Genomic DNA, 24578 nt, shown 5'->3' with positions numbered 1-24578 from the left:
GATCCCTGCGAAACACTAGATTTCTGCAGGATAATGGACAACCGCATGTTGCCGTTCCTGTACGGGCCTTTCTGGATACAGAAAATGTTCGACTGCTGCCCTGGCCAGCACATTCTCCTGATCTCTCTCCAATTGAAAACGTCTGGTCAATGGTGGCCGAACAACTGGCTCGTCACAATACGCCAGTCACTACTCTTGATGAACTGTGGTATCGTGTTGAAGCTGCATGGACAGCTGTACCTGTACACGCCATCCAAGCTCTGTTTGACTCAATGATCAGGCGTATCAAGGACGTTATTACGGCCAAAGGTGGTTGTTCTGGGTACAGATTTCTCAGGATCTATGCACCCACATTGCGTACATGTCAGTTTTAGTATAATATATTTGTCCAATGAATACTCGTTTATCATCTGCATTTCTTCTTGGTGTAGCAATTTTAATGGCCAGTAGTGTAATTAGCTGGGCGCAGGTTTGAAGCGCCGCTGTTTGTTTACTGGAGGTTACGCTAGACAGAGCGGTTAGTGGCTCGCACGGAGTGCATGGGAGGCAAAGTGGATCGCAGCAGGCGCCCTGCACATCACGTGTTTCTGAAGAACAGCTGCGTCATGTGAAGTGCCCACTGACTGTCGAGCCGCTCGGCTACTCTACAGCTAGTTCACGTCGCCGAGCAGAATGAGGATCATCTCCCTGCAACACCTGTGTTGATGAAATATTTGATTGAGGTTTTGTCGCTCGGCGATATTTTCGATATTCCTGTCGTCATTTTTTTGGGGGGGCTAGACTGTTAGATGGTTTATCCATTTCCTGCTACTGATCTCGGTGATTAAAATGTGGTATTCTATAACTGTGCAGCTCTGTTTTAGAAACTAGATAGCTGCTAAGAAAATATTTGGTAAGTGCTAATGCCTAATGAACACGGTACTGTAAAATCAACTGCTTCAGGGCCACTTGTTGAAACAATGCGGTGGTATTAGGCCACACCGGTGGCTAGAATGATTAAAGTTGAAATAATAACTGTGCTAGTGGGTCCAAGGAGCTGATTTATGCAAATGTCTAATACTGCATTCTTTCAGGTGTAGGAACCGATATTGTTTCGCGTTTCTGTAGACTAATGCTGGATTCTAATGTACCTCTTAATGATGAAGTAGTGGCTGGGATACGACCAGCATTTTATTAAAAAGGGAAGCTATGTTTCATCTCAATTTATCAGTGAGGATTGCCATCTAGCGCTACAGATTCTTTTCTGAAGTGTGAATCTGTTAACTGGTTACTGACTTGTATTATCATCAGTTGCTACGTTTATGTGGGCCTCGTAAGTCGGTGTGAGAGAGGCAGTTCTTTACTATTTGCATAAGGTAAACATCGTTGGAATTTATTGTACGATAAAGATTTGGTTGTTTTATGAAGTTATGAAGTTTATTGATTTAGTGGAAAGATTAGTTACAGAACTAAAGTATTGTTTTTAAATATTTGCGTATAAAATTAATAGTTTTTTAATATTTAAATTTTTAATACTGCTACAGTAATTGTAGACCAATGTAAAGAGAAATTTTTGTGCGGTCATCAGTAGCCGAAGTATTATGCAAATTTGAGCTTTAATAAATGGTTAAAAAAGGCCAATGTAATCCAGACTCACTTAAACGCTCCACCCTTTCCCACTGCGGCCCAGATACCTGTAACACTGAGGTACCTGTAACAATGGGCATATTAATTGTAATACGTTGCTGACATCGGTCACGAACACTGCAGCGGGTTTCTCACTTAGATAACGCATTTGAATGCTGTCTGTTTATAAGAAGACGTTGTAATACCTGATGTAAGCAGGAGAAACGCCTACCAACACTTTTCGGAAGTCGATAATGGCAGGATCGACATACAGCCCGCATCGGTTGGGATCTCACGACTGTCGTACGAATACGAAATACACTCCTGGAAATGGAAAAAAGAACACATTGACACCGGTGTGTCAGACCCACCATACTTGCTGCGGACACTGCGAGAGGGCTGTACAAGCAATGATCACACGCACGGCACAGCGGACACACCAGGAACCGCGGTGTTGGCCGTCGAATGGCGCTAGCTGCTCAGCATTTGTGCACCGCCGCCGTCAGTGTCAGCCAGTTTGCCGTGGCATACGGAGCTCCATCGCAGTCTTTAACACTGGTAGCATGCCGCGACAGCGTGGACGTGAACCGTATGTGCAGTTGACGGACTTTGAGCGAGGGCGTATAGTGGGCATGCGGGAGGCCGGGTGGACGTACCGCCGAATTGCTCAACACGTGGGGCGTGAGGTCTCCACAGTACATCGATGTTGTCGCCAGTGGTCGGCGGAAGGTGCACGTGCCCGTCAACCTGGGACCGGACCGCAGCGACGCACGGATGCACGCCAAGACCGTAGGATCCTACGCAGTGCCGTAGGGGACCGCACCGCCACTTCCCAGCAAATTAGGGACACTGTTGCTCCTGGGGTATCGGCGAGGACCATTCGCAACCGTCTCCATGAAGCTGGGCTACGGTCCCGCACACCGTTAGGCCGTCTTCCGCTCACGCCCCAACATCGTGCAGCCCGCCTCCAGTGGTGTCGCGACAGGCGTGAATGGAGGGACGAATGGAGACGTGTCGTCTTCAGCGATGAGAGTCGCTTCTGCCTTGGTGCCAATGATGGTCGTATGCGTGTTTGGGGCCGTGCAGGTGAGCGCCACAATCGGGACTGCATACGACCGAGGCACACAGGGCCAACACCCGGCATCATGGTGTGGGGAGCGATCTCCTACACTGGCCGTACACCACTGGTGATCGTCGAGGGGACACTGAATAGTGCACGGTACATCCAAACCGTCATCGAACCCATCGTTCTACCATTCCTAGACCGGCAAGGGAACTTGCTGTTCCAACAGGACAATGCACGTCCGCATGTATCCCGTGCCACCCAACGTGCTCTAGAAGGTGTAAGTCAACTACCCTGGCCAGCAAGATCTCCGGATCTGTCGCCCATTGAGCATGTTTGGGACTGGATGAAGCGTCGTCTCACGCGGTCTGCACGTCCAGCACGAACGCTGGTCCAACTGAGGCGCCAGGTGGAAATGGCATGGCAAGCCGTTCCACAGGACTACATCCAGCATCTCTACGATCGTCTCCATGGGAGAATAGCAGCCTGCATTGCTGCGAAAGGTGGATATACACTGTACTAGTGCCGACATTGTGCATGCTCTGTTGCCTGTGTCTATGTGCCTGTGGTTCTGTCAGTGTGATCATGTGATGTATCTGACCCCAGGAATGTGTCAATAAAGTTTCCCCTTCCTGGGACAATGAATTCACGGTGTTCTTATTTCAATTTCCAGGAGTGTAGATGGGTTCAGGAGGGCCATACTAAACTAGATCGTTCGTAATAGTAAAGGCATAAGAGATGTGTTTCAGACTAGCAGAAATGATCAGGTCCTTGTAGCTCTTAAGACATACAGTTTTTACTGAAATTTTTTCTTGATTTGGTCCATAGTACCACTTATCAAAACAGGGAATTCATTTTTTAAAACTCTGTACTTTTAGATTAAATAACCATATGCCTTTTTAAAAGATCTTAGCTTTTTTTTAAAACAAAAGTTGCTCTATGCTGTTTACATACTAATCAAAACTTACGCTTTGCTGAGAAAACATTGGTCAAATAATACTCGTTGCGCTAAATGGACACTACACTCCTGTTTCCACATCGTGTAGAGGATCTAAATCTAGCTGATGAGGATTTTAGGAATTTCAGCGTAGATTGTTTGGCGAGTTTACGTAGTCTGCCAAATGCAGCCATGTTTCTACGTAAACAAAGAGCACTTCATATCAGATTCAAGACAAGGAAAAAACCTAGCCGACTAACAAAAGCTGAACGAAGTGAAAATGAGCGTAAGGAGAGCAATGAGAGAAGTGTTCAATGATTTTGAACGTAAGACGTTCTCAACTGACCGAGTAAAACCCAAAGACATTTTAGTGATATGTAAAATCAGTAAGTGGGTCAAAAACATCTATTCATTCTCTCAGCGACCACACCGGCACCGAAACGGAAGATAACACAAAGAAGGCCGAAATACTGATTTCGGTCTTCCGAAGCTGTTTCACCACGGAAGATCGTAACACAGTTCTTCCTTTCAATCGTCGTACGAACGTCGAAATGGCAGATATTGAGGTAACCGATCGCGGAACAAAAGCAGCTACAATCGCTTAGTAGTGGAAAGGTGTCAGAATCAGATGAGATACCTATAAAATTCTATAAAGACTATGTGAAAGAACTTGCTCCCTTTCTAGTAGCAATTTATCGTAGATCGCTTGAGCAACGAAAGATACCTAACGACTGGAAAATCGCAGACCATTCCCGTTTTTAAGAAAGGCCGTAAGACAGATCCACTATATTATAGACCTGAATCGTTGACGTCAATCTGTTGTAGAATTATGGAACATGTTTTACGCTCAAGAATTATGACGTTTTTGGAAAATGAACATCTCCTCTATAAAAATCAACATGGATTTCGCATACAGAGATGCTGTGAAACTCAGCTCGCTCTGTTCCTCCATGAGATCCACAGCGCAGTGTGCAACGCCGCTCAGGTAGATGCCGTTTGATTTCAGAAAGGCATTTGACACCGTCCCGCATTGCCGTTTGATGAAAAGATACGAGCTTACGGAGTATGGGAGCAGACTTGCGATTGGCAAGACTTTCTTGGAGGCAGAACTCGTCACTCTTAACGGAACACAATCGACAGATGTAAAGCCGGCCAGTGTGGCCGTGCGGTTCTAGGCGCTTCAGTCTGGAACCGCGTGACCGCTACGGTCGCAGGTTCGAATCCTGCTTCGGGCATGGATGTGTGTGATGTCCTTAGATTAGTTAGGTTTAAGTAGTTCTAAGTTCTAGGGGACTGATGACCACAGATGTTAAGTCCCATAGTGCTCAGAGCCATTTGAACCATTTTTGACAGATGTAAAGGTAATATCCGGAGTACCACAGGGGAGTGTGATAGGACCGTTGCCGTTTTAATAGATATAAATGATCTAGTAGAAAGCGTCGGATGCTCTTTAAGGCTATTCGCAGATGTTGCAGTTGTCTGCACCAAAGTAGTAGCGCCAGAAGACAGTAAGAATTTCTTGAACGACCTCCAGAGAATTGATGAGTGGTGCAGACTCTAGCAGTTGACCCTGAACGTAAATAAATGTAACATATCGCGCATACATAGTAAATGAAATCCACTACTGTATAGCTACACTATTGATAACAAACAGATGGAGGCAGCGTCTGCCGTAAAATATCTAGGCGTAACTATCTAGTGCGACCTCAAATGGAATGACCGCATAAAACAGATATTGGGAAAAGCAGACACCAGACTCAGATTCATCGGAAAAAATATTAAGAAGTGTAACTCATCCACGAAAGAAGTGGCTTATAAGGCGCTAGTTCGCCCGATTCTTGAGTGTTTTTGAACTATCTGGGATCCCTATCAGGACTGATAGAGGAGATCAGGGGCGGGCAGGAATTCTGCACGTGTGCGGTGCACATGCACGTGTACAGTTAACAGGTGTTCTGCATGCACACAGGGGCAAGCTGGCCACCCGCTTCTCTCCCCTCCCCACCATACCGTCTCTCCGCTTCTTCCTCTGTAATGCGTTTTGTTTCCTGGCCTGCTTTATTGAATGAAGGAATAAGGGTAGTAGGAGTGCTTGAAAGTAATCATCGTTTGAAAGAGTACCTATTACCTACGATACGTTTTATTTAATTATCACAGGTGGAGTTTACAATACGTTTAATGTCTGGAACAAAATTTCTACATACAGACAAACGCAAACAGTTACGCAAATTTTCATTACTGATGTTTGCTCTTAACCGAGACTTATTAATTTTCATAAAAGAAAAAAATCTCTCACAAACGTATGTCGAGCCAAACATTGACATTATCTTCGCGGCTTCACGATGGAGACGAGGAAACTTGCTGTGGAAAGTCGTGATAAAAATCTATCACACGTCTTGCCAAAAGGAACCTGTCTCTCAGACGAGAATTACGCTGTAGACCTATTAATTCCATTTGCAAACTGGGATGAATATCATCTACAGAAACAGCAGATTGTCTCGAGAACTATTCAAAACCTTGGGATAAGTAAGATACATCCCCAAATCGCTTGAGAAATTCCTCTTTTATTGCACTAAGAACGGCAACATACTGAAATTTATTATAATGGCGTTCAATATTAAACTTCCGCTGACCAGCGAGAATACTGTCACATATTATACATTTCCAATTTTCACGTTTTTGCACAGAGAAAAACTAATTCTCCCATTCCTTTTTAAAAGATAGCAAATCTCCAATTCTCCGTTTCCTTGATTCACTCTGAATTTTCCGGTTACTGAAATTCACTGCGTAATGGTCGCTTCGCTTCAACGTCCGCAGCTTAGCCTGGAACTACACTGCGGCAACCTGCCGGCTGTTGCCACTGCTCCGTTCGACGATTGCACGCGAGCAGCACACGTGCAGCGCTGTGTGCTCATGAGCCGCGTGCAACGTTTACCCGCCGCTGGAGGAGATAGAGAAGATCCAACGAAGAGCTGTGCGTTTCGCCACGGGATCGCTTAGCTGGCGAGAGAGCGTTACGGAGATGCTAAACAAACTACACTGGCAGACATTACAAGAGAGGCGTTGTGCATCACGAAGAGATTTACTACTGACATTTCGGAACAACACTTTTCAGGAGGAGTCGGACAGCCTATGACGTCCCCCCACATACATCTCGCGTATTGATCACAAGGAGAAAATTCTAGAAATTAGAGCCAATACAGAGGCTTACCGACAATCATTCTTCCCACGCAATGTTCGCGAGTGGAACAGGGTTGGAAGGGTCAGATAGTGGTACCGAAAGTACCCGCCACCACACACCATCAGGTGGCTTGCGGAGTGTGATGTAGATGTAGATGTGTGCTGAGGAAATAGAGGAACATTGTTTTCTTTTTTCTTTTGTTAACAGTTTCCTCCAACAGTCACAATAACGGATAGAGTAGTCTCGAAAATAACTTGTGATTCTATTATCCCTGGCCCATTGTTTCCATTGCTAGCCATGCAACATTTAAGGTAGGTTAGATTTGAATTTGATGTAACTATTAAATCTCTTCCTTGTAGCTGATGCAGATAACTTCCTCTAGTTCGTGCCGTTAGCGGCGGAGATAGTGGGTTCTAACGCAGGTGAAGCAAAAACAGTTGACCATTAGCATTGGTCAGCAAAGGTATCCTGTGTTCATCCCGTGACCTCCGCCAGTGTTTCGTGAGGCGCGTTTTTCGCTGTTGGTCGTAATCTGTTCGTATGACTGAGATACTAAGCTCGGTAGTTAGCTTCTTACCCCCTCTATTTCGTTTCTAGAATCGTCTACAACAATACGTTTATAGAACAACATAGCACCACACTCACCATAAACATCACATTAGGAAGTGACACCGATGAGCCGGCACATTATGACCACTGCCCACCATGACACTGAATCCCACCTGGTGGCATTGCGGGTATGTACCGCTTTAAGGAAAGTACATAAGCGAAGCAGACATGAAGAGGGGATCATTATAGCGTGGATAGGAGCCGTAAATGGGGAAATCCACTGAAATAAGTAACTTTACCGAGGGGAGAGTATGTTCCGCAGTTTGTGACCAAGCATCTTGGTAATGGCGAAGGTGGTCGGCCGTTCGAGTGCAACCGTCCTCGGTGTCTATAGAAGTGACAGAAAGCCTGTAATATCATGAGTAGGCAACAAATTCAGTTGACTGGTACCTTTCGTTACTGCAGTATCGCGTCGTAGTACACAACTTCTCATAAGAAGCGAGTTACTTTAATTTTCTCTATGCTCTTTAGTTTAAACTCCTTAATTTACTGTATATATGTGTACTTATCAGGCATAGTTCCTCGTTTTAAGAACTGTCTAGAGTCTATAATCGCCGCCTTTAGGATGGACAGGAAGTAAGACTGCAGTGTTCAGATGCAAGCTGAGCTGGTGACCCGTCGTTCAGAGCTCGAGGCGGTGCTGGCTTCGATCACATAGCTTCAGGCTGTTGCCAGTGGGCGTCACTGTGGGTGTACTGCCCGCATTGAGGTTGACTACTCGCCTGAGACTCGACTAGGAGGTCTTCCAAAATGTGGCAGGCAGCGAAAGACTTTCGGGGAGGGGGGGGGGGGGGGGGAGGGGGGCGATCAGAGGGCCTCGCCCGTTTGTCTGACAGACACGTTTCAGGTGCTGAGCGTGTCCGATAAGCATCCTGATCCAGATGCAGATTTCAGGGGAAGCCTCCCGCCCTGCAAGTGTGGTCAGTCACAGAGGGAGGGTTCACTACACTACTGGCCAATAAAATTGCTACACCAAGAAGAAATGCAGATGATAAACGGGTATTCATTGGACAAATATATTATACTAGAACTGACATGTGATTACATTTTCACGCAATTTGGGCGCATAGATCCTGAGAAATCAGTACCCAGAACAACCACCTCTGGCCGTAATAACGGCCTTGATACGCCTGGGCATTGAGTCAAACAGAGCTTGGATGGCGTGTACAGGTACAGCTGTCCATGCAGCTTCAACACGATACCACAGTTCATCAAGAGTAGTGACTGGCGTATTGTGACGAGCCAGTTGCTCGGTCACCATTGACCAGACGTTTTCAGTTGGTGAGAGATCTGGAGAATGTACTGGCCAGGGCAGCAGTCAAACATTTTCTGTATCCAGAAAGGCCCGTACAGGACCTGCAACATGCGGTCGTGCATTATCATACTGAAGTGTAGGGTTTCGCAGAAATCGAATGAAGGGTAGAGCCACGGGTCGTAACACGTCTGAAATGTAACGTTCACTGTTCAAAGTGCCGTCAATGAGAACAAGAGGTGACCGAGACGTGTAACCAATGGCACCCCATACCATCACGCCGGGTGATACGCCAGTATGGCGATGACGAATACATGCTTCCAATGTGCGTTCACCGCGATGTCGCCAAACACGGATGCGACTATCATGGAGCTGTAAACAGAACCTGGATTCATCCGAAAAAATGACGTTTTGCAATTCGTGCACCCAGGTTCGTCGTTGAGTATACCACCGCAGTCGCTCCTGTATGAGATGCAGCGTCAAGGGTAACCGCAGCCATGGTCTCTGAGCTGATAGCCCATGCTGCTGCAAACGTCGTCGAACTGTTCGTGCAGGTGGTTGTTGTCTTGCAAACGTCCCCATATGTTGACTCAGCGATCAAGACGTGGCTGCACGATCCGTTACAGCCATGCGGATAAGATGCCTGTCATCTCGACTGCTGTTCGCAGCTCGTGGTCGTGAGGTAGCGTTCTCGCTTCCCGCGCCCGGGTTCCCGGGTTCGATTCCCGGCGGGGTCAGGGATTTTCTCCGCCTCGTGATGACTGGGTGTTGTGTGATGTCCTTAGGTTAGTTAGGTTTAAGTAGTTCTAGGGGACTGATGACCATAGCTGTTAAGTCCCATAGAGCTCAGAGCCATTTGAACCATCTCGACTGCTGGTGATACGAGGCCGTTGGGATCCAGCACGGCGTTCCGTATTACCCTCCTGAACCCACCGATTCTATATCCTGCTAACAGTCATTGGATCTCGACCAACGCGAGCAGCAATGTCGCGATACGATAAACCGCAATAGCGATAGGCTACCATGCGACCTTTATGAAAGTCGGAAACGTGATGTTCCGCATTTCTCCTCCTTACACGAGGCATCACAACAACGTTTCACCAGGCAACGCCGGTCAACTACTGTTTGTGTATGAGAAATCGGTTGGAAACTTTCCTCATGTCAGCACGATGTACGTGTCGTCACCGGCGCCAACTTTGTGTGAATGCTCTGAAAAGCTAATCATTAGCATATCACAGCATCTTCTTCCTGTCGGTTAAATTTTGCGTCTGTAGCATGTCATCTTCGTGGTGTAGAAATTTTAATGGCCAGTAGTGTATTAGTTACGAACTTTACTGGTAGGCACGTAATGAGGCCTTTAGGGACGTGGCTGCCAAAGTTGAGAAAAAGTCCAGTGTTCACACTGTGAGCATAATGCCATGAAGAGCACAGAATGCAATCAACTGCAGGTGGCGACTCATGTCTGTACTAACGATGCCTGTCGCTTTGGATCAAAAGAGATTCTCTTTCGTTTTAGGCGACTAGCTGAAGTTGTAAAGGCTGCCAATCTTGCTTGTGAGATGAAGGTGTAGCTCACCATCTCTAGAATTATCGATAGGATCGTCTGCGTACCTTTGGTACAGAGGCTCAGAAGGTTCTACGACTGTGTAGGCTGACCGTAGATTCCTCGATTTGCGACATGGGATGGTGTGTTTTTGGGTTTCGCTTCATAGGGCAGGGGTCACCTACACACAGGAAGCAGCTACACGGGTAGCGGCGGCGGTTTTGAGGTTTACAGTGTCTCTTGAAAATACAGAAAGCGCTTCGGTCTAAAAGGGTGCTGGGAAAACACAGAGCTAGGGTAGACCTAGAAACAGTCGGTATTGTGGACTGTCGTAACTGTTTCGGGAAAGAACTAGAGCTCCGAGGGCTAATGAAAGCACTGGAGCTCAAATCGTAATAGATAAATGAAGCTGGCTATGTGCAGCCGAATTTTTACGAAGGACCTAACTGTCTTCAGAAAGACTACATTAAATACAGCTGGAGGTGGAGTGTTTATTGCTGTCAGAATTAGTTTACCTTGTAGTGAAATTGAAGTAGATTGCTTTTGTGAGTTAATAGAGTATAAGCTGTACTTGACAGCCAGAATAAATTAGTAATTGGTTCCTTTTACCGACTTCCCGACTCAGATGTTTCGGTTGTTGAACAGTTCAAAGAAATCTTGAGTATCACATGAAACAGATACCTCACTCATACAATTATAATTTGTGATGACTTCAATCTACCATCGACATGTTATCGAAAATACGTGCAGATATGGAGTATCATGACGGTTACAGATATTAGTGATAACAAGGTCCTTTTAGCAACACTGAATACTGTAACATCCAAATCCACCAAAAATAAATGCAAAATATACATACTTTAAAAAAGCAGATAAATATTCGCTTGACGCTTCCCTAAGAGAGAGAGTCTCCTCTCCTTCCAATCTATGTAAGCGTAGAACAGATGTGGTTCAAATTAAAAGAAATAGTATCAATGGGAATTGGGTATATACCAAATAAATTAATAAGTGATGGTACTGATCCCCCCATGGTTCACAAAGCAGGTCATAACGCTGTTGCACAAGCAACTAAAAAAGCATGCCAAATTTAAAAGAACACAAAAGCCACAAGACCGGCGGTGTCTTACAAGAGATCGAAATTTAGAGCGATCTTCAGTGCGAGATACTTTTAATATTTTCACCAACGAAACTGACTCGAAATGTGACAGAAAGCCGAAAGAGATTCTAATCGTTCAGTTCGTAGTAATTGACGGAAAGTCGGCCGGTGTGGCCGAGCGGTTCTAGGCGCTTCAGTCTGGAACCGCGCGACCGCTACGGTCGCAGGTTCGAATCCAGCCTCGGGCATGGATGTGTGTGATGTCCTTAGTTTAGTTAGTTTTAAGTAGTTCCAAGTTCTAGGGGACTGATGACCTCAGATGTTAAGTCCCATAGTGCTCAGAGCCATTTGAACCAATTGACGGAAAGCCATCGAGTAAAACAGAAGTAATATCGGACGTTCCACAAGGAAGTGTTATAGGCCCTCTGCTGTTCCTGACCTATGTAAATGATTTATAAGACAATATGAGCAGCCGTCTTAGTTTATTTGCAGATGACGCTGTCACATACTGTCTTGTAAATTCATGAGATAATCAAAAACAATTGAAAAATGACTTTGACAAAATATTTGTATGGTGGAAAAATGGCAATCACCCAAATATATATATATATATATACTGAGGTCCTGCACTCGAGTAATAAAAAAATCCGTTTAGTTTCGGTCACACACAAATGTTAAAGTATGTCGATTCAACTAAATACCTAGGGATTACAATTACGTTCAACTTAAACTGAAACGATCACAAAGATAATGTTGTGAGGAAAGCGAGGCAGTGTCTGCATTTTGTTGGCAGAATACTTAGAAGATGCAACAAATCCGCCAAAGGGACTACTAGCACTATGCTTGTCTGTCCTCTTCTAGAGCATTGCTGCGTGATGAGGGTTCTGTTCCACATCAGGTAGGATTCACGAAAGACATCGTAAAAGATCAAAGAAGGGCAGCTCGTTTTGTATTGCCGCGTAATAGGAGAGTATCACGGATATGATACCGATTAGGGCTGGCAATTATTAAAACAAATACGTTTTTCGTTGCGGTTGCACCTTCTCACGAAATTTGAATCACCAACGTTCTCCTCCGAATTCGAAAATATTTTGTTGGCGTCCATGTACATAAGGAGAAATGATCATAATGATTCAATAACAGAAATCAGAACTCGCACGACATGATTTAAGTGTTCATTTTTCCTGTGTGCTGTTCAAGAGTGGAACAGTAGGGAAATAGCTTGAAAGCGATTCGATCAACTCTCTGCCAGGCACTTAATTGGGAATTTTAGAGTAGTCATTTAGATGTGGATGTAAGTGTTGTAAGTGCTCGCGTCATCTGAGAACGTGGAGGCCGGAGAAGAATGGTCCGCTATGTGAAGCGATCTGTAGCAGATATGACACACAGAGTACAATGCTTGTGCCGCCAAAAGAGTTTCGAATCACTCTGTCCAGAACACATTATTGAACATGTGACTCCGTAGAAGACGAGCCTGTATGTTCCTATGTTGATCCAACGACACTGTCAATTACTATTGCAGTGGGCACTGTACCATCGAGATGGGACCTTGGCTCAATAGGAACGTGTCACCGTGGGAACGTGTTAACTGGACGGATGAATGACGTTTCTTGTTACGCCATGTCGATGGTCGTCTCTGGATAGGCTGTGATGCTGGGGAAGGGCTACTCGAAACAAACAACGTGGCATGGACGGAGGACGGCAAGTGCGGAGTTCTGCGATAGAGGGCAGTCAGCTTGGCTCCCATCCGACCTGTGGTAATATCTGAATTCTCTACGACAGTTTAGGACTACGTGAACATTATTGCTGCCCACTTGCATCTCTTCAAGCTTGATGTCTTCCGCGACGGTGACGATAGGACAGCTGTCCGTATCAAAAGGGAAGAATCGTGCTATATTGGTTTCAGGAGCGTAATAGCCCCTTAAGGGAATGTAATTCATCCACGAAAGTTGCGGCTTATGAAGAACTTATTCCTCGATTCTTGAATGTTGCCTATCAGTCTGGAAACCTTTTCAGGATGGATTTGCAGAAGCGATTGAGAAGATCCAACGGAGAATGGTGCATTTTGTTACGGGATCGTTTAGCCGGCGCGAGAGCGTTACCAAGGTGCTCAACAAACTCCATGACAGTTGTTGTACATCACGGAGGGCATATGATAACTGTCCGTGTCATAAGGCCAGAATCGTGCTACAGTGGTTTCAGGAGCATGATAGTGAACTCACATGTTGATCAGCAAATTCGCCTGATCTGAAACTGATGGAACGCATCTATGACACTATCGGGCATGAGCTCCGCTCCCACAAACCGCCAGCCTGTAATTTACGGGAACTGTGTCACTTGTGGGTGGACGTCTGGAGCAATACAGTTCCAGAAACAGACGAAAGATTTGTTAAATCCATACCACACAGAATCGCAGCTGTATTGCTTTCCAAAAGTGGACCGACATACTATTAATCAGATATAGTGTTTTGGCTTATCCGTGTATGCACTGGGTGTGTCATGTGTACGAAAGAAGAGGGGCCCTGTTTTAATCAGAAACATCCACCATAGTGGATCAAAAGGTCGTGACTAATGGCTGTTGGAAGAATCATGCAGGCTTGACTATGATTAGCAGCTAGCGAAATAATTGATTTAGTCACCAGGTTTATACTCGGGAGGAGCGGAGTTTAATACTATGTGTCAGTAGCTTGTTTAAAATGTCCGGTCGTTTACCCAATCCCTCCAGCAAGTCACAGGCGTTTCTTTGTCACTTCTTATACATCTTAAATAGTTTCGTTACAGCTTATTTCCCAACCTCTGTGCATTAAGACATGTACCGTCCCAAATTACGACGTGCCTGTAGACGGTTAGAGGGTGGAATTGCTCTGGAGACTCACCTGTCACAAGGAAAGCGAGCGCCCCCATGGTGGCGGCGGTGGTGCACAGTAGGTGGCTGTGGGCCGCGGACGCTGCTTTTTATCTGGCGGTGTTACTCTCTCACGGCTCGCCTGAAGCTGTGGCGGTACGTGCTTGTCACGCGCTGCTAACACAACCGGACGTGCTCTGTCGTCGATTCACGACTATAAACATCTTGGACCAACTAGTTCCGACGAAGCAATAATTACAGCTTGTGAACCTTCCGAGGTGGCGCATTGGCCCCACTTTTACGAGGAGCAGGGTTCATATCACCGTCTTGAGATACATATTTGGGTTTTCTGTGGTTTCCTAAATCTATTCAAATCGAATATCGGTGTTGTTAGTTTAAAATGGGCCCTGCTGATTTCCTTACCTAGCATCCGAACAAGTGCACAGTGTCTAACGATCTCGTGGTCAAGGAGCATGCCGGCCGCGGTGGTCTCGCGGTTCTCGGTGCGCAGTCCGGAACCGTGCGACTGCTACGGTCGCAGGTTCCAATCCTGCCTCGGGCATGGATGTGTGTGATGTCCTTAGGTTAGTTAGGTTTAAGTAGTTCTAAGTTCTAGGGGACTGATGACCACAGCAGTTGAGTCCCATAGTGCTCAGAGCCAAGTCAAGGAGCATGAAAATTCTGGAATGTCGGTTTTGAAGCGTTCATTTTGTAACAGTTTCTATTTCTGTTAGTATGTTTTTTGTCCTTGGAAATTAAGTTTCTAGAATAACGCCTGTTTCATCTTCGGAGGAATGTCACTGATACCTTTATAAACAGCAGAAAATACAGCCCTGTACTCATTTAATTTAATTTACACAGACAACATGCTTTTCCCTTACAACCGTCATCCTTGCAGTTCAAGATCTGACAGCACTCGTTCCACCAGGGCCTGGATTTTTAACTGTAGCAAATTATTTAAGTACCTCGTACATTGTTAGTAACTTCAGTTAACGATTACGTGTGCTCTGAGTCGCTGCTTCATATGGTAATAAGTTCACTTGTTTTTCCTTTTGCATTTAACAGATTCATGTTCGTGTTTCACAAATTCTGAAATAGCGTTATTTTTATTTCCTCCTGTAGATGTCTAAAAGCCGGAATCTTTTGTCTGTGCAGATTAAACGAAATGTGTCAAAGTCTCTGAATCATACAGTTTAATTAAGTTATTATGTAATCCTGACGGAGAACTGCAAAGTAAAACATTGCTTTTTCTTAGTGCTACCTTGTAACTAACAGGACGCTTTCGCCTTGTTCAGAGTCGTTATTCCTTCCCAGTCAAGTGCTTTACCTGTCGTTTTTCTGAGCAGTAAATACACAATGTTTCTCGGCAGGTGAAGTCTGATAATGACGTAGCAATTCTATATGTCTCCAGAGTATTACACTATATATAAACCGACGCACCATAAAGGAATTATCCGAATCGGTAGATGTTATCTACATGTACAGACAAACAAATGATAACAGTTCCAGAAAAGTTGGATGATTTATTCAAGAGAAAGCGCTTCACAAACCGAGAAAGTCAGTAACGCGTTGATTTACTTTCATTCCAATTGATTCTCACTGAGGAGGTCCTCCAGGATGTAGAACATGTCAGAAAAACAATAGTGCGTCACAAATATTTACAATTAAAACTAATAAACTACTGTACCTTCCGCAGGTCACAAGTGGAATGATCGTCATTTTTTTTTATAAATGAACACTATATGAAAGGATCATTTTGCAACACTCATTTACTAGGATCACATTAATACGCTGAACTTAAAATTAAAAAAAATGTTTTTATTTGTAAGGTAATAAACATATAACAGAACTACTACAATACTTATTTACAATGAACACATTACTGCACTGAAATGGTGCAGCAGTTAGATTGAACTTTATATACAACCCCCCTCCCCAAATACACACACACACACAAAATGGAGTAGAAGGAGTTGGCCACCAATAAATCCTTTAGGCTTCTCTTAAACTGAATTTCATTGGTTGTTAAGCTTTTCATGGCTGCTGGGAAGTTATTGAAAATGTGTGTTCCTGTGTAATGCACACCTTTTTGTACAAGAGTAAGTGACTTTAAATCCTTGTGAAGATTATTCTTATTTCTAGTATTGATTCCATGAGCTGAGCTGTTGGTCTGAGAAAGTGATATATTTTTAATGACAAATTTCATTAAGGAATAAATATATTTTGAAGCAGTAGTTAGTATCCCTAGTTCCCTAAACAGGCTTCTGCAGGATGTTCTTGAGTTCACACCACATATTACTCTTATTGCACGTTTTTGTGCCCGAAAAACTTTAGCTTGGCTTGATGAATTACTCCAAAAAATAATCCCATATGACATTATGGAGTGAAAGTAAGCATAGTATGCCAGATTTTTCATTTTTATACCCCCTCTGTCTGACAGATTTCGCATTGCAAATAGAGATTTGTTTAGACGATTCAGCAGTTCTGTGGTATGCTCCTCCCAGTTGAATTTATTATCTAGCTGTAATCCCAAGAATTTAATACTGTCCACTTCTTTATCTGCTTGTCATCGTATGTTAGGTATATACTCGTGGGTCACCCCTTACAAGTTCTGAACTGCATGTAGTGTGTTTTTTCAAAGTTTAGTGGCAAAGAATTAGCTAGAAATCCGTGAATAATGTCCAGAAATATTTTATTAGCCGATCTTTCTAAGATTACACTTGATTTTCTATTTATTGCAATGTTTGTATCATGGGCAAAGAAAACAAATTTGGCATCTGGTAATGTTACTGATAGGTCACTGATATACACAAGAAAAAGTAAGGGCCCTAAGATGGAACCTTGTGGGATCCCACATGTAATTAGTTCCCAGTTGGATGACGCCTGATAGCTCAATACTTGTCTCTTTCCTAATAACACCCTTTGTTTCCTGCCAGAGATATAAGATTTGAACCATTTTGCAGCATTTCCTGTTGCACCATAATATTCTAATTTACTTAAAAGGATATTGTGATTTACATAGTCTAATGCCTTTGACAGATCACAAAATATACCAGTAGCCTGCAATTTTTTGCCTAATGAATTAAGTACATTTTCACTGCAAGTGTAGATAGCCTTCCCCATATCAGAACCCTTTTGAAATCCGAACTGCTAGTTTAACGGTATGTCATTTGTGATAAGATGGTTATAAAGCTGCTTGTACATTACCTTTTCTAAAATTTGTGAGAATGCTGACAAAAGTGAAATTGGACGGAAATTTGACGTTATTTCTTTATCTCCCTTTTCGAACTGTGGCTTAACTTCAGCATATTTCAACCATTCAGAAAATATTCCACTGATAAACGACTGGTTACACAGATAGCTTAATATGTTACTTGAATCAGAATCACATTCTTTAAGGGGCTCCGGAACGCCCTATACTTGCAATGTTAAAATAACGCTTATAAATTACATCTTTCCTCACAAAGTATTTGAGGTAGGAAGTTGAACTTTTTACAGATTATTTATTGGAATATGGGCTACAACTTAACACAGGGATTTTACAAAATTTTAGTTCAGTTATTAAAGATGATTTTTTTTCAATTGTAATGAAAATTCCCAACATTTTTTTGCAATTTTTTATTTATATATTCAAAAATATACAGTTTTTTGGAAAAAGGCTGTGTTAAATTATGCAGAAGGTACTGTGTAACATTTACTGAAAGTTTGAAACAAATATGTTTGGAAGATCCTTAGAAAACATGTAATTAGTATGAGAAAATAAAAGTTTTGGGAATCGAGCGACAAAGATTGGATTAACTTTTTAGTGCATTCCAGGTCCATAGGATGGATTATCTTCATCCTCTGCAAACTCCTCCTCCAGCTTCCTCTTGTTCCTCCTCCTGTTTACTCTTGCTTGTATTTCTAGACTCTTTACAGCCCTGTCTGCAGCCCGAAGGCGTTCCTTGTCTAAAGCAAGCATCGCTCGTACCATGTTAGAACCTATCTTCATTCCCATATTTCTAAATACCTTGCACCTTACAACGTTGCCATCATTGAAAGTCGCAACAGCATCATACACACCAAAGTGAAGTGTTTCTATTCCAACAAATACAGTCTTGGGGATTCTCGACCATATAACACTATTTACACTTTCATTGGGGTTTTGAGTTTTTCCGTGAATACACTTTTTCAACAGTTCAGGTGCTGCTAAGTTTCTGAAAATAGGTTTTATCACCTCCATTATTGCATGAGGCAGACTATGCTTATGAGTGTACACTTCACCAGTTAGCAGTCCTTTGTTATATTTACACCAACTGTCTTCTTCTTTGGGACACAAGCTATGTTGGGGATTTTCATCGTCTTTACTGTTTACAGTAATAACACATACCTTTGGCTTTCCAACATTTCTCCTTTTCTTAAAAGCCTTCAGAGGATTTCTAATAACTTTACTTTTACTCATTATTATACTTCAACAAAACAGAGACTCAAGAAACAGAATTAATTACGAATATTTTCGAGATAACGACAGAGTAAATAAACATGAAACAATCAACAATCACACCAGCGATATATATTGAATCATCACAGGTTAGCCACAACACATACTTTATCTCACATCACTAAAATGTACCTGATGAACACGGACGTTAATAATAATACCATTTGACAGCAGTTTAACAGCGCCACAGTGGGTCACGCCCATGTAGAACACATTTCAAAAAAAATTTAAAAATAGTTGTAGTCTTCGGAATTGAATAAATTATATATCTATTAAAAGGTAATAGACTGCAGATTCAGAAAACGCAAAAAAGTAAAAATTGAACTTTTCATGATTTTGAGCCTTTCCGGAGCCCCTTAATTAACTTTGTTGATATTTCATCATACCCACTAGATATTTTTGATTTTAAAGATTTTATGACGGACATTATTTCTGCTGGGGTAGTGAGGGTCATATTCATATTATGGAAGTTACCTGAAATGTCTGGTCTGAGGTATGCCATGGCAGCATGCACAGAACCTGACAACCACATCTTTTCAGCAACAATTATAAAATGTTTGTTAAAACGTTCTGCAATACTACACACATATGTCATCAATGTATCGTTTACTCTTAACGCTATTTGCTCTTCTTCATGTCTTGTTCTACTAGTCTCCTCTGTCCAACTGGGACGTCAGATCGTCAAAATCCCAACTGGTTCGAGAGTCTTGACCATAATTCTCCAAATGTTCTCAATTAGGGAGAGATCTGCTGATCTTTCTGGCCAAGTAGGGTTTGGCAAGGACGAAGACAAGCAGCAGAAACTCTCGCCGTTGGGGATAGCCATTATCTTGGTGAAATGTAACCCCTCGATAGGCTGCCATGAACGGCAATGAAACGTGGCGTAGAATATCACCGACGTACCGCTGTACTGTAACAGTCCCGCGGATGACAACTTAAAGAGTCCTGCTATGTAAGGGTATGACACGCCAAACCATCACTTCTGGTTGTCAGGTCGTATGGCGAGCGACATTCGGTTGGTATCTCACCACTGTCCGGGACGTCTCCAGACACGTCTTCTGCCTGGAATCTCATTGATTCGAGTAGAACTGTCTTCAGCGTTGAGTCCACGGTGAGCAGAGAGAACGTGTCTGGAGTCATTCCAGACAGCGGTGGGATACCAACCAACTGTCGCTCGCCATACGACCTGACAACCAGAAGTGATGGTTTGGCGGAACCCCTTTGGTTGTAATCCGCAACACACGTACAGTACAGCAGCACTTTGAAGATATTATATGCCGTTTTCTTGCGGTTCAGGGTAAGCGATTTTCTGAAACTGTAGTCATTTGTTTGTATGAACGTATACGTCACATTTACCGGTTTCCGTCTCATTCGGATAATTCCTTCGTGGTGCATCGTTTTTTTTCCTTTTTTTCTTTTATTTGTCTTTTTTTGTTTTTTTGCTTAGAGGTTTGAGCCGTGTGTGGCTCGTGTTCATGCCATTTATTGCTTGGCATCTTGTCATTGTGGTTATGGCATCTCGTTTCTTATTCGATTCACTTGCGTCACTAAGTTGCTGGCTTGCCTGCCCATGAGTGGCAGCAGTAGCGCTTATCCATACGAGTACTGTGGTACTATCTTTGGAGCAACCGCTAGTACTGCCGGGTCGCGTTGTGTGGATTGGGGAGTTGCGAACGGGCATCTGGTCGGTTGGGGGCGCAGCAGCGAGCAGGTCCGTGCAGCGCGAGGGCAGTCCAGGGTCGCTGGCGGCGTGCTGCCACTGCTGGATCAAGGAGGGGTAGCCACGAGAGCGACGACGTAGTTGCACACCGTACCCTGGACGTTTCAGTTGAGTGAAGGGTTAACTGATAAGTCAACCTCGGCTATTCTGAGAGCTCGCCTTTGGTCGGCTGGTTGTTGCTCCCAGGGCCGCTGAGCCTGGCGGCAATGATTGAAGTATTTTGAGGCGGTGAAATACTGCAGCTGTCTTTCTGTATTTGTTATTCATCATTGAATTTAGTATTATTCTTATTAGTGAAGTGTAACCAGCGGTATTTTCTGCCTTGTGGCCGCTAACGACCCAGTTACCTGCCCTGGAGGTTAGCGTACTTTTCCGGCAGTGTACCTTTCCTCGTCGTGTTGATGCTGTCTGACACAGCGTGTAGTTCGACAGCCTCTTGTACTGTACTGTGCATATTTTTTGGGGAGGTCTACCTTGCTTCTACTGTTTCCTTTGGCCTTGGGTGTTTTCTGAATAACGTAGTGCTGTTTGTCTCTTCGCCCTTGCCTAAAAATATTCCATCGTCGACCGGTGAGTGGACATTAGGCGGATTGGTTAGTCGGTCGGTCGGCGCTTATGCTGCCCCTAGTTTGAGTTACCATCCTGTTACGTGAGTACAACTCATGGCTGCCTGTCTCACCTTACCTCATGTTTGAGTTACCTTCCCAGGTCGACCCTTGGAACACTTGCTGAGAACCGCTTGTCCTGATTCCTTAGATTGTGATATTGTTTTAAGGATATTTGTAAATTGCTAATTATTGTAGGTGTGGCCTTCAGCGGAGCTATAATTTCACTTCTTTGGTGATAGGACCTTCAGCTGTGTTACAGTAAGTTTTTTTAAGCAAACTTGTTTTAAAGGCAAGGGATTTATTTTAAAAGTGCTATTTGAAATTGTTTCCTTGACTTCTAATTCAGGCCTTCAGCCGTTGTTATTTGAAATTGTTTGTGGCCTTCAGCGGAGTAATACTTTCACTTCTTTTATAATAAGGCCTTCAGCTATGTTACAGTTTGTTTTAAAACGAAGTATTTATCTTAATATGTGCTTTTTGGAATTGTTCTTCTGACTTCTAATTCAGGCCTTCAGCCGTTTGTTGTTTGAGGTTATTGTTGGTGGTCTTCGGCCCTAAAATTGTGGAATTTTTTTCTGTGATAAGGCCTTCAGCCGTCATACAGTCAATTGTGTTTTTTTTAAGAGATTGTTTTAAAATTTTAATTTCTTTACATAAAGTTTACGTATTTGTTGTGCAACCGAGAGTAACTGATTACGGCCCCATCCACAACGTAACCTTATCCTGCCCCATCCTAAGAAACCAGCTCTCAAGGTTATATGCAAATAAAGCATCAAGGAATCAATAACCACAATTACCTCCTTGTGATGACATCGGCTGAAACCGCTGGCAGCTTGATTTCTCATCCGAACCTGACGCGAAAATTTAACAGAGAAAATGTTATTGAAGAATTTCGCCTCGAAGAACTGCATTCCCGAAGTTGAACAGTGTTTTCTTTACTTCGCGTGAATATCGAGTCTGAGATGGTGAAAAGTTATCCTCCCACATTGCCTGCAGCACACAGATTTGTTATTCAGCGCTCAATTAACTTTTTCCTACCCAGTTATCATATACGAAGTGAATCGATGTGGGAGAGTCATTGCCGATCTCGACCGTTGTGGCAACTTGACATCTACTTGACGGTCCATTATGACTCACCTATAATTAAAAGAAAATGTGTAATACGATCCATCAGAATACTGAACTTCTCCCAACTCTTCGGATTCAGTGACTACTAACGCTAAAGGTGCCGTCTCTTTGTGTCGTCTGGTCTCTTATATTTGGGACGTCCGTACAGTTTGAATACGGACGATGCAACTGAGTGAAATTTATCGTAATAAACGGGTAATTTACACTTACAGATAAATGATTAAGAACAAGCAGTAAAACTACATTTTCACTTGTGTATCTCGGTGCTGACGGGCAGCTCATTGATGCCTATTGTTAAAGAGCTTTCTCGTGTATCCAGGATTCTTTGATAAACTCACACATGTCGTACTGAACAAATGTTTCGGTTTTACATAAAAGGATATGAGGAAATACATTATTTCTATCCACAATTCATTTGTTCCAGCGGCGACTCTATCTATCGGTCGACTCCCGTCCTATCTCCTACACAACACGTACTGCACAAAAGATATGTGTCTGCTAAGACAGTGTGAAAACTATAGAAATGCATTTCAGAGATGTAAAAGTTATTCTTAAGATAATTGATCTAGTGAACTACTTTTTGAATATTAAAATATATTTTATAAAAATTTCTATGACATACTTGATACTGCAAATTTAAAACAATTCTTTCATTTATAGGTAGTCTACGATATGACGAAAATTCGAAAACTTGCAGATAGGCCCAAAGCTGACTTGGATGGACAGAACCACTCGTATTTGTAAATCTCATAAAATTTGTCTGGGTAAAATGTAAGTGATCAAATTCATAACCCACGTCACGAAAATTACAAAACGTACTAACCGATACCATGTCGCGAAACCAAGTGCAAAAACTGATACCTACCGAAACAAAAACCCATACCCCTGAAAACATTACCGTTTTCTGCCTTCAACTATTCCCGCACGTAAACTATGTATACCCAGATGATTTTAATGTACCGTGCGCGACGAGTCATTAGAGACGGAGTACAAACTCGGATTGGGGAAGGAAATCGATCGCATTCATTTCAGGGAACCAGCACGGTTTTTGCTGAAGCCATTTAGGGAAGTGAAAGAAAAGTTAAAACTTGTGTAGCCAGAACGGGATTTGATTCCCCGTCGTCCCGCATGCGAGTCCATTGTCTTATCATTGGGCCTCCTCTGTTAGTACTTTAAGAGAGGAGAAGTTGTTGTGGGTACAGAGCAAAATAAAATGGCTTGTTCACAGTAATGACGCAAAAATCAAATTGTCGTGCTGGAACAAAGGCGGTATAGGCCAAAACGACTTAGGAAAACGGAGGATTTTGTAGGAGAATTGAAGTATAGTACCAGTAACAAAGGACAGTACCCTGTAATAGCTATGTACATCTTGTCAACAAATGAGAAGTTTGGAAGAACTAGTAAAATGAAAAAGGAGGTTCTTTACTGTCTAGTAAAAGTTTATTTTGTCTTGTCTAACTGTAAACAAGTCTAGGCGCACGTGTTGTTTCCTTTGGATGAATTGTTACAAAAGGTTTCTGTACGTGTCAGTGTCTGACACTTCGTTTTGCTGTCACTGAGCACGTACTCTGACGTGTTCGTGTTGGCAAAACAGGCTGTATATATCGCAAATGTGAGCTTACTGAAGACTCCAGTAGGGAAGAAAAAGTAACATCATGACGATGTTCGCCTTTCTTATTATTGGTAAGTTAGAGTGCTATTAATGTTATCGGCCTTCTGTTGGATAGTTAACAGTCTGAATAAATTTAGAAATATGTTATTGATGACTTAAGTCCTAATAAACGAAGCTAAGTGAAGTTCGTGATACGAAAGAACACTGTTAAGTACCAGACGATCCAAGAGCAACACGCAATGGGAAAAATCAGTCCCATGACGCCAGTTTTAAATAAGAGCGCAGAAGTGAGTATTTCACCTTCTCACAAGACGCTACACAATTCCTCTTTTTTTCGAATGAGGGTCTGTGTTGTCATCTACACAGAGTCTCCAAAATACTTCCTTTGCCAAGGTGGAGCTAGAGCCTTTTTTTTCTTTTCACACTGCCTATCTGTCTGTCTCTCTCTCTCTCTCTCTCGTTCACTCTCCTGCCCTGGCTTCTTCTGCATTGGAATTAGGGCAGTACGTTTCGTTCTGTAATACAGAAGTTCTGAAGTTTTCATACGTCCGAAATTCTTAATCCAAATATGATCTCTTCAAATGTAATAATATGTTCTTCCAGTTCATTTTAAAATGCATTGGAAAATATGTTACTGCAGCCAAAAAATTTTGTGGCTCCGTTTAATTAATGTTTTTATTTTAAGCATGCGTCTTAATTGTTGCGCTAGGCATATACTTTATATACGGGCACATTCATTTAATCCATGATTCTGTATTTAAATATGCGGTTACAGTTAAATATAATTCATTTGAGCTCCACTTTCCATAACACTTTTCTGTTCTCATATTGAAATACGAAATAATTATGTAATTAATAACTTAGGATAAAGAGCGCATTATAAAATAAACACAACTATTTGC

At 43.0% G+C, this 24578-nt stretch overlaps 1 protein-coding gene across 1 annotated transcript in view; it reads right to left on the bottom strand.

Moving 5' to 3' along the window:
• Window positions 1-14187, bottom strand: part of LOC126260617 (thymus-specific serine protease-like) — a 251955-nt gene extending 237768 nt beyond the window's left edge. The window contains exon 1 of the mRNA XM_049957954.1: window positions 14160-14187. Coding sequence (XP_049813911.1) covers window positions 14160-14187 — 28 coding nt within the window. The remainder of the gene's footprint in view (window positions 1-14159) is intronic.
• Between the last annotated feature and the right edge of the window lie 10391 nt (window positions 14188-24578).

Source organism: Schistocerca nitens, chromosome 5, assembly GCF_023898315.1.
Source record: "Schistocerca nitens isolate TAMUIC-IGC-003100 chromosome 5, iqSchNite1.1, whole genome shotgun sequence".
NCBI lineage: Eukaryota > Metazoa > Arthropoda > Insecta > Orthoptera > Acrididae > Schistocerca > Schistocerca nitens.
Note: the sequence above shows the minus strand (reverse complement) of the source record. Positions and strands in the feature narration are given on the sequence as shown.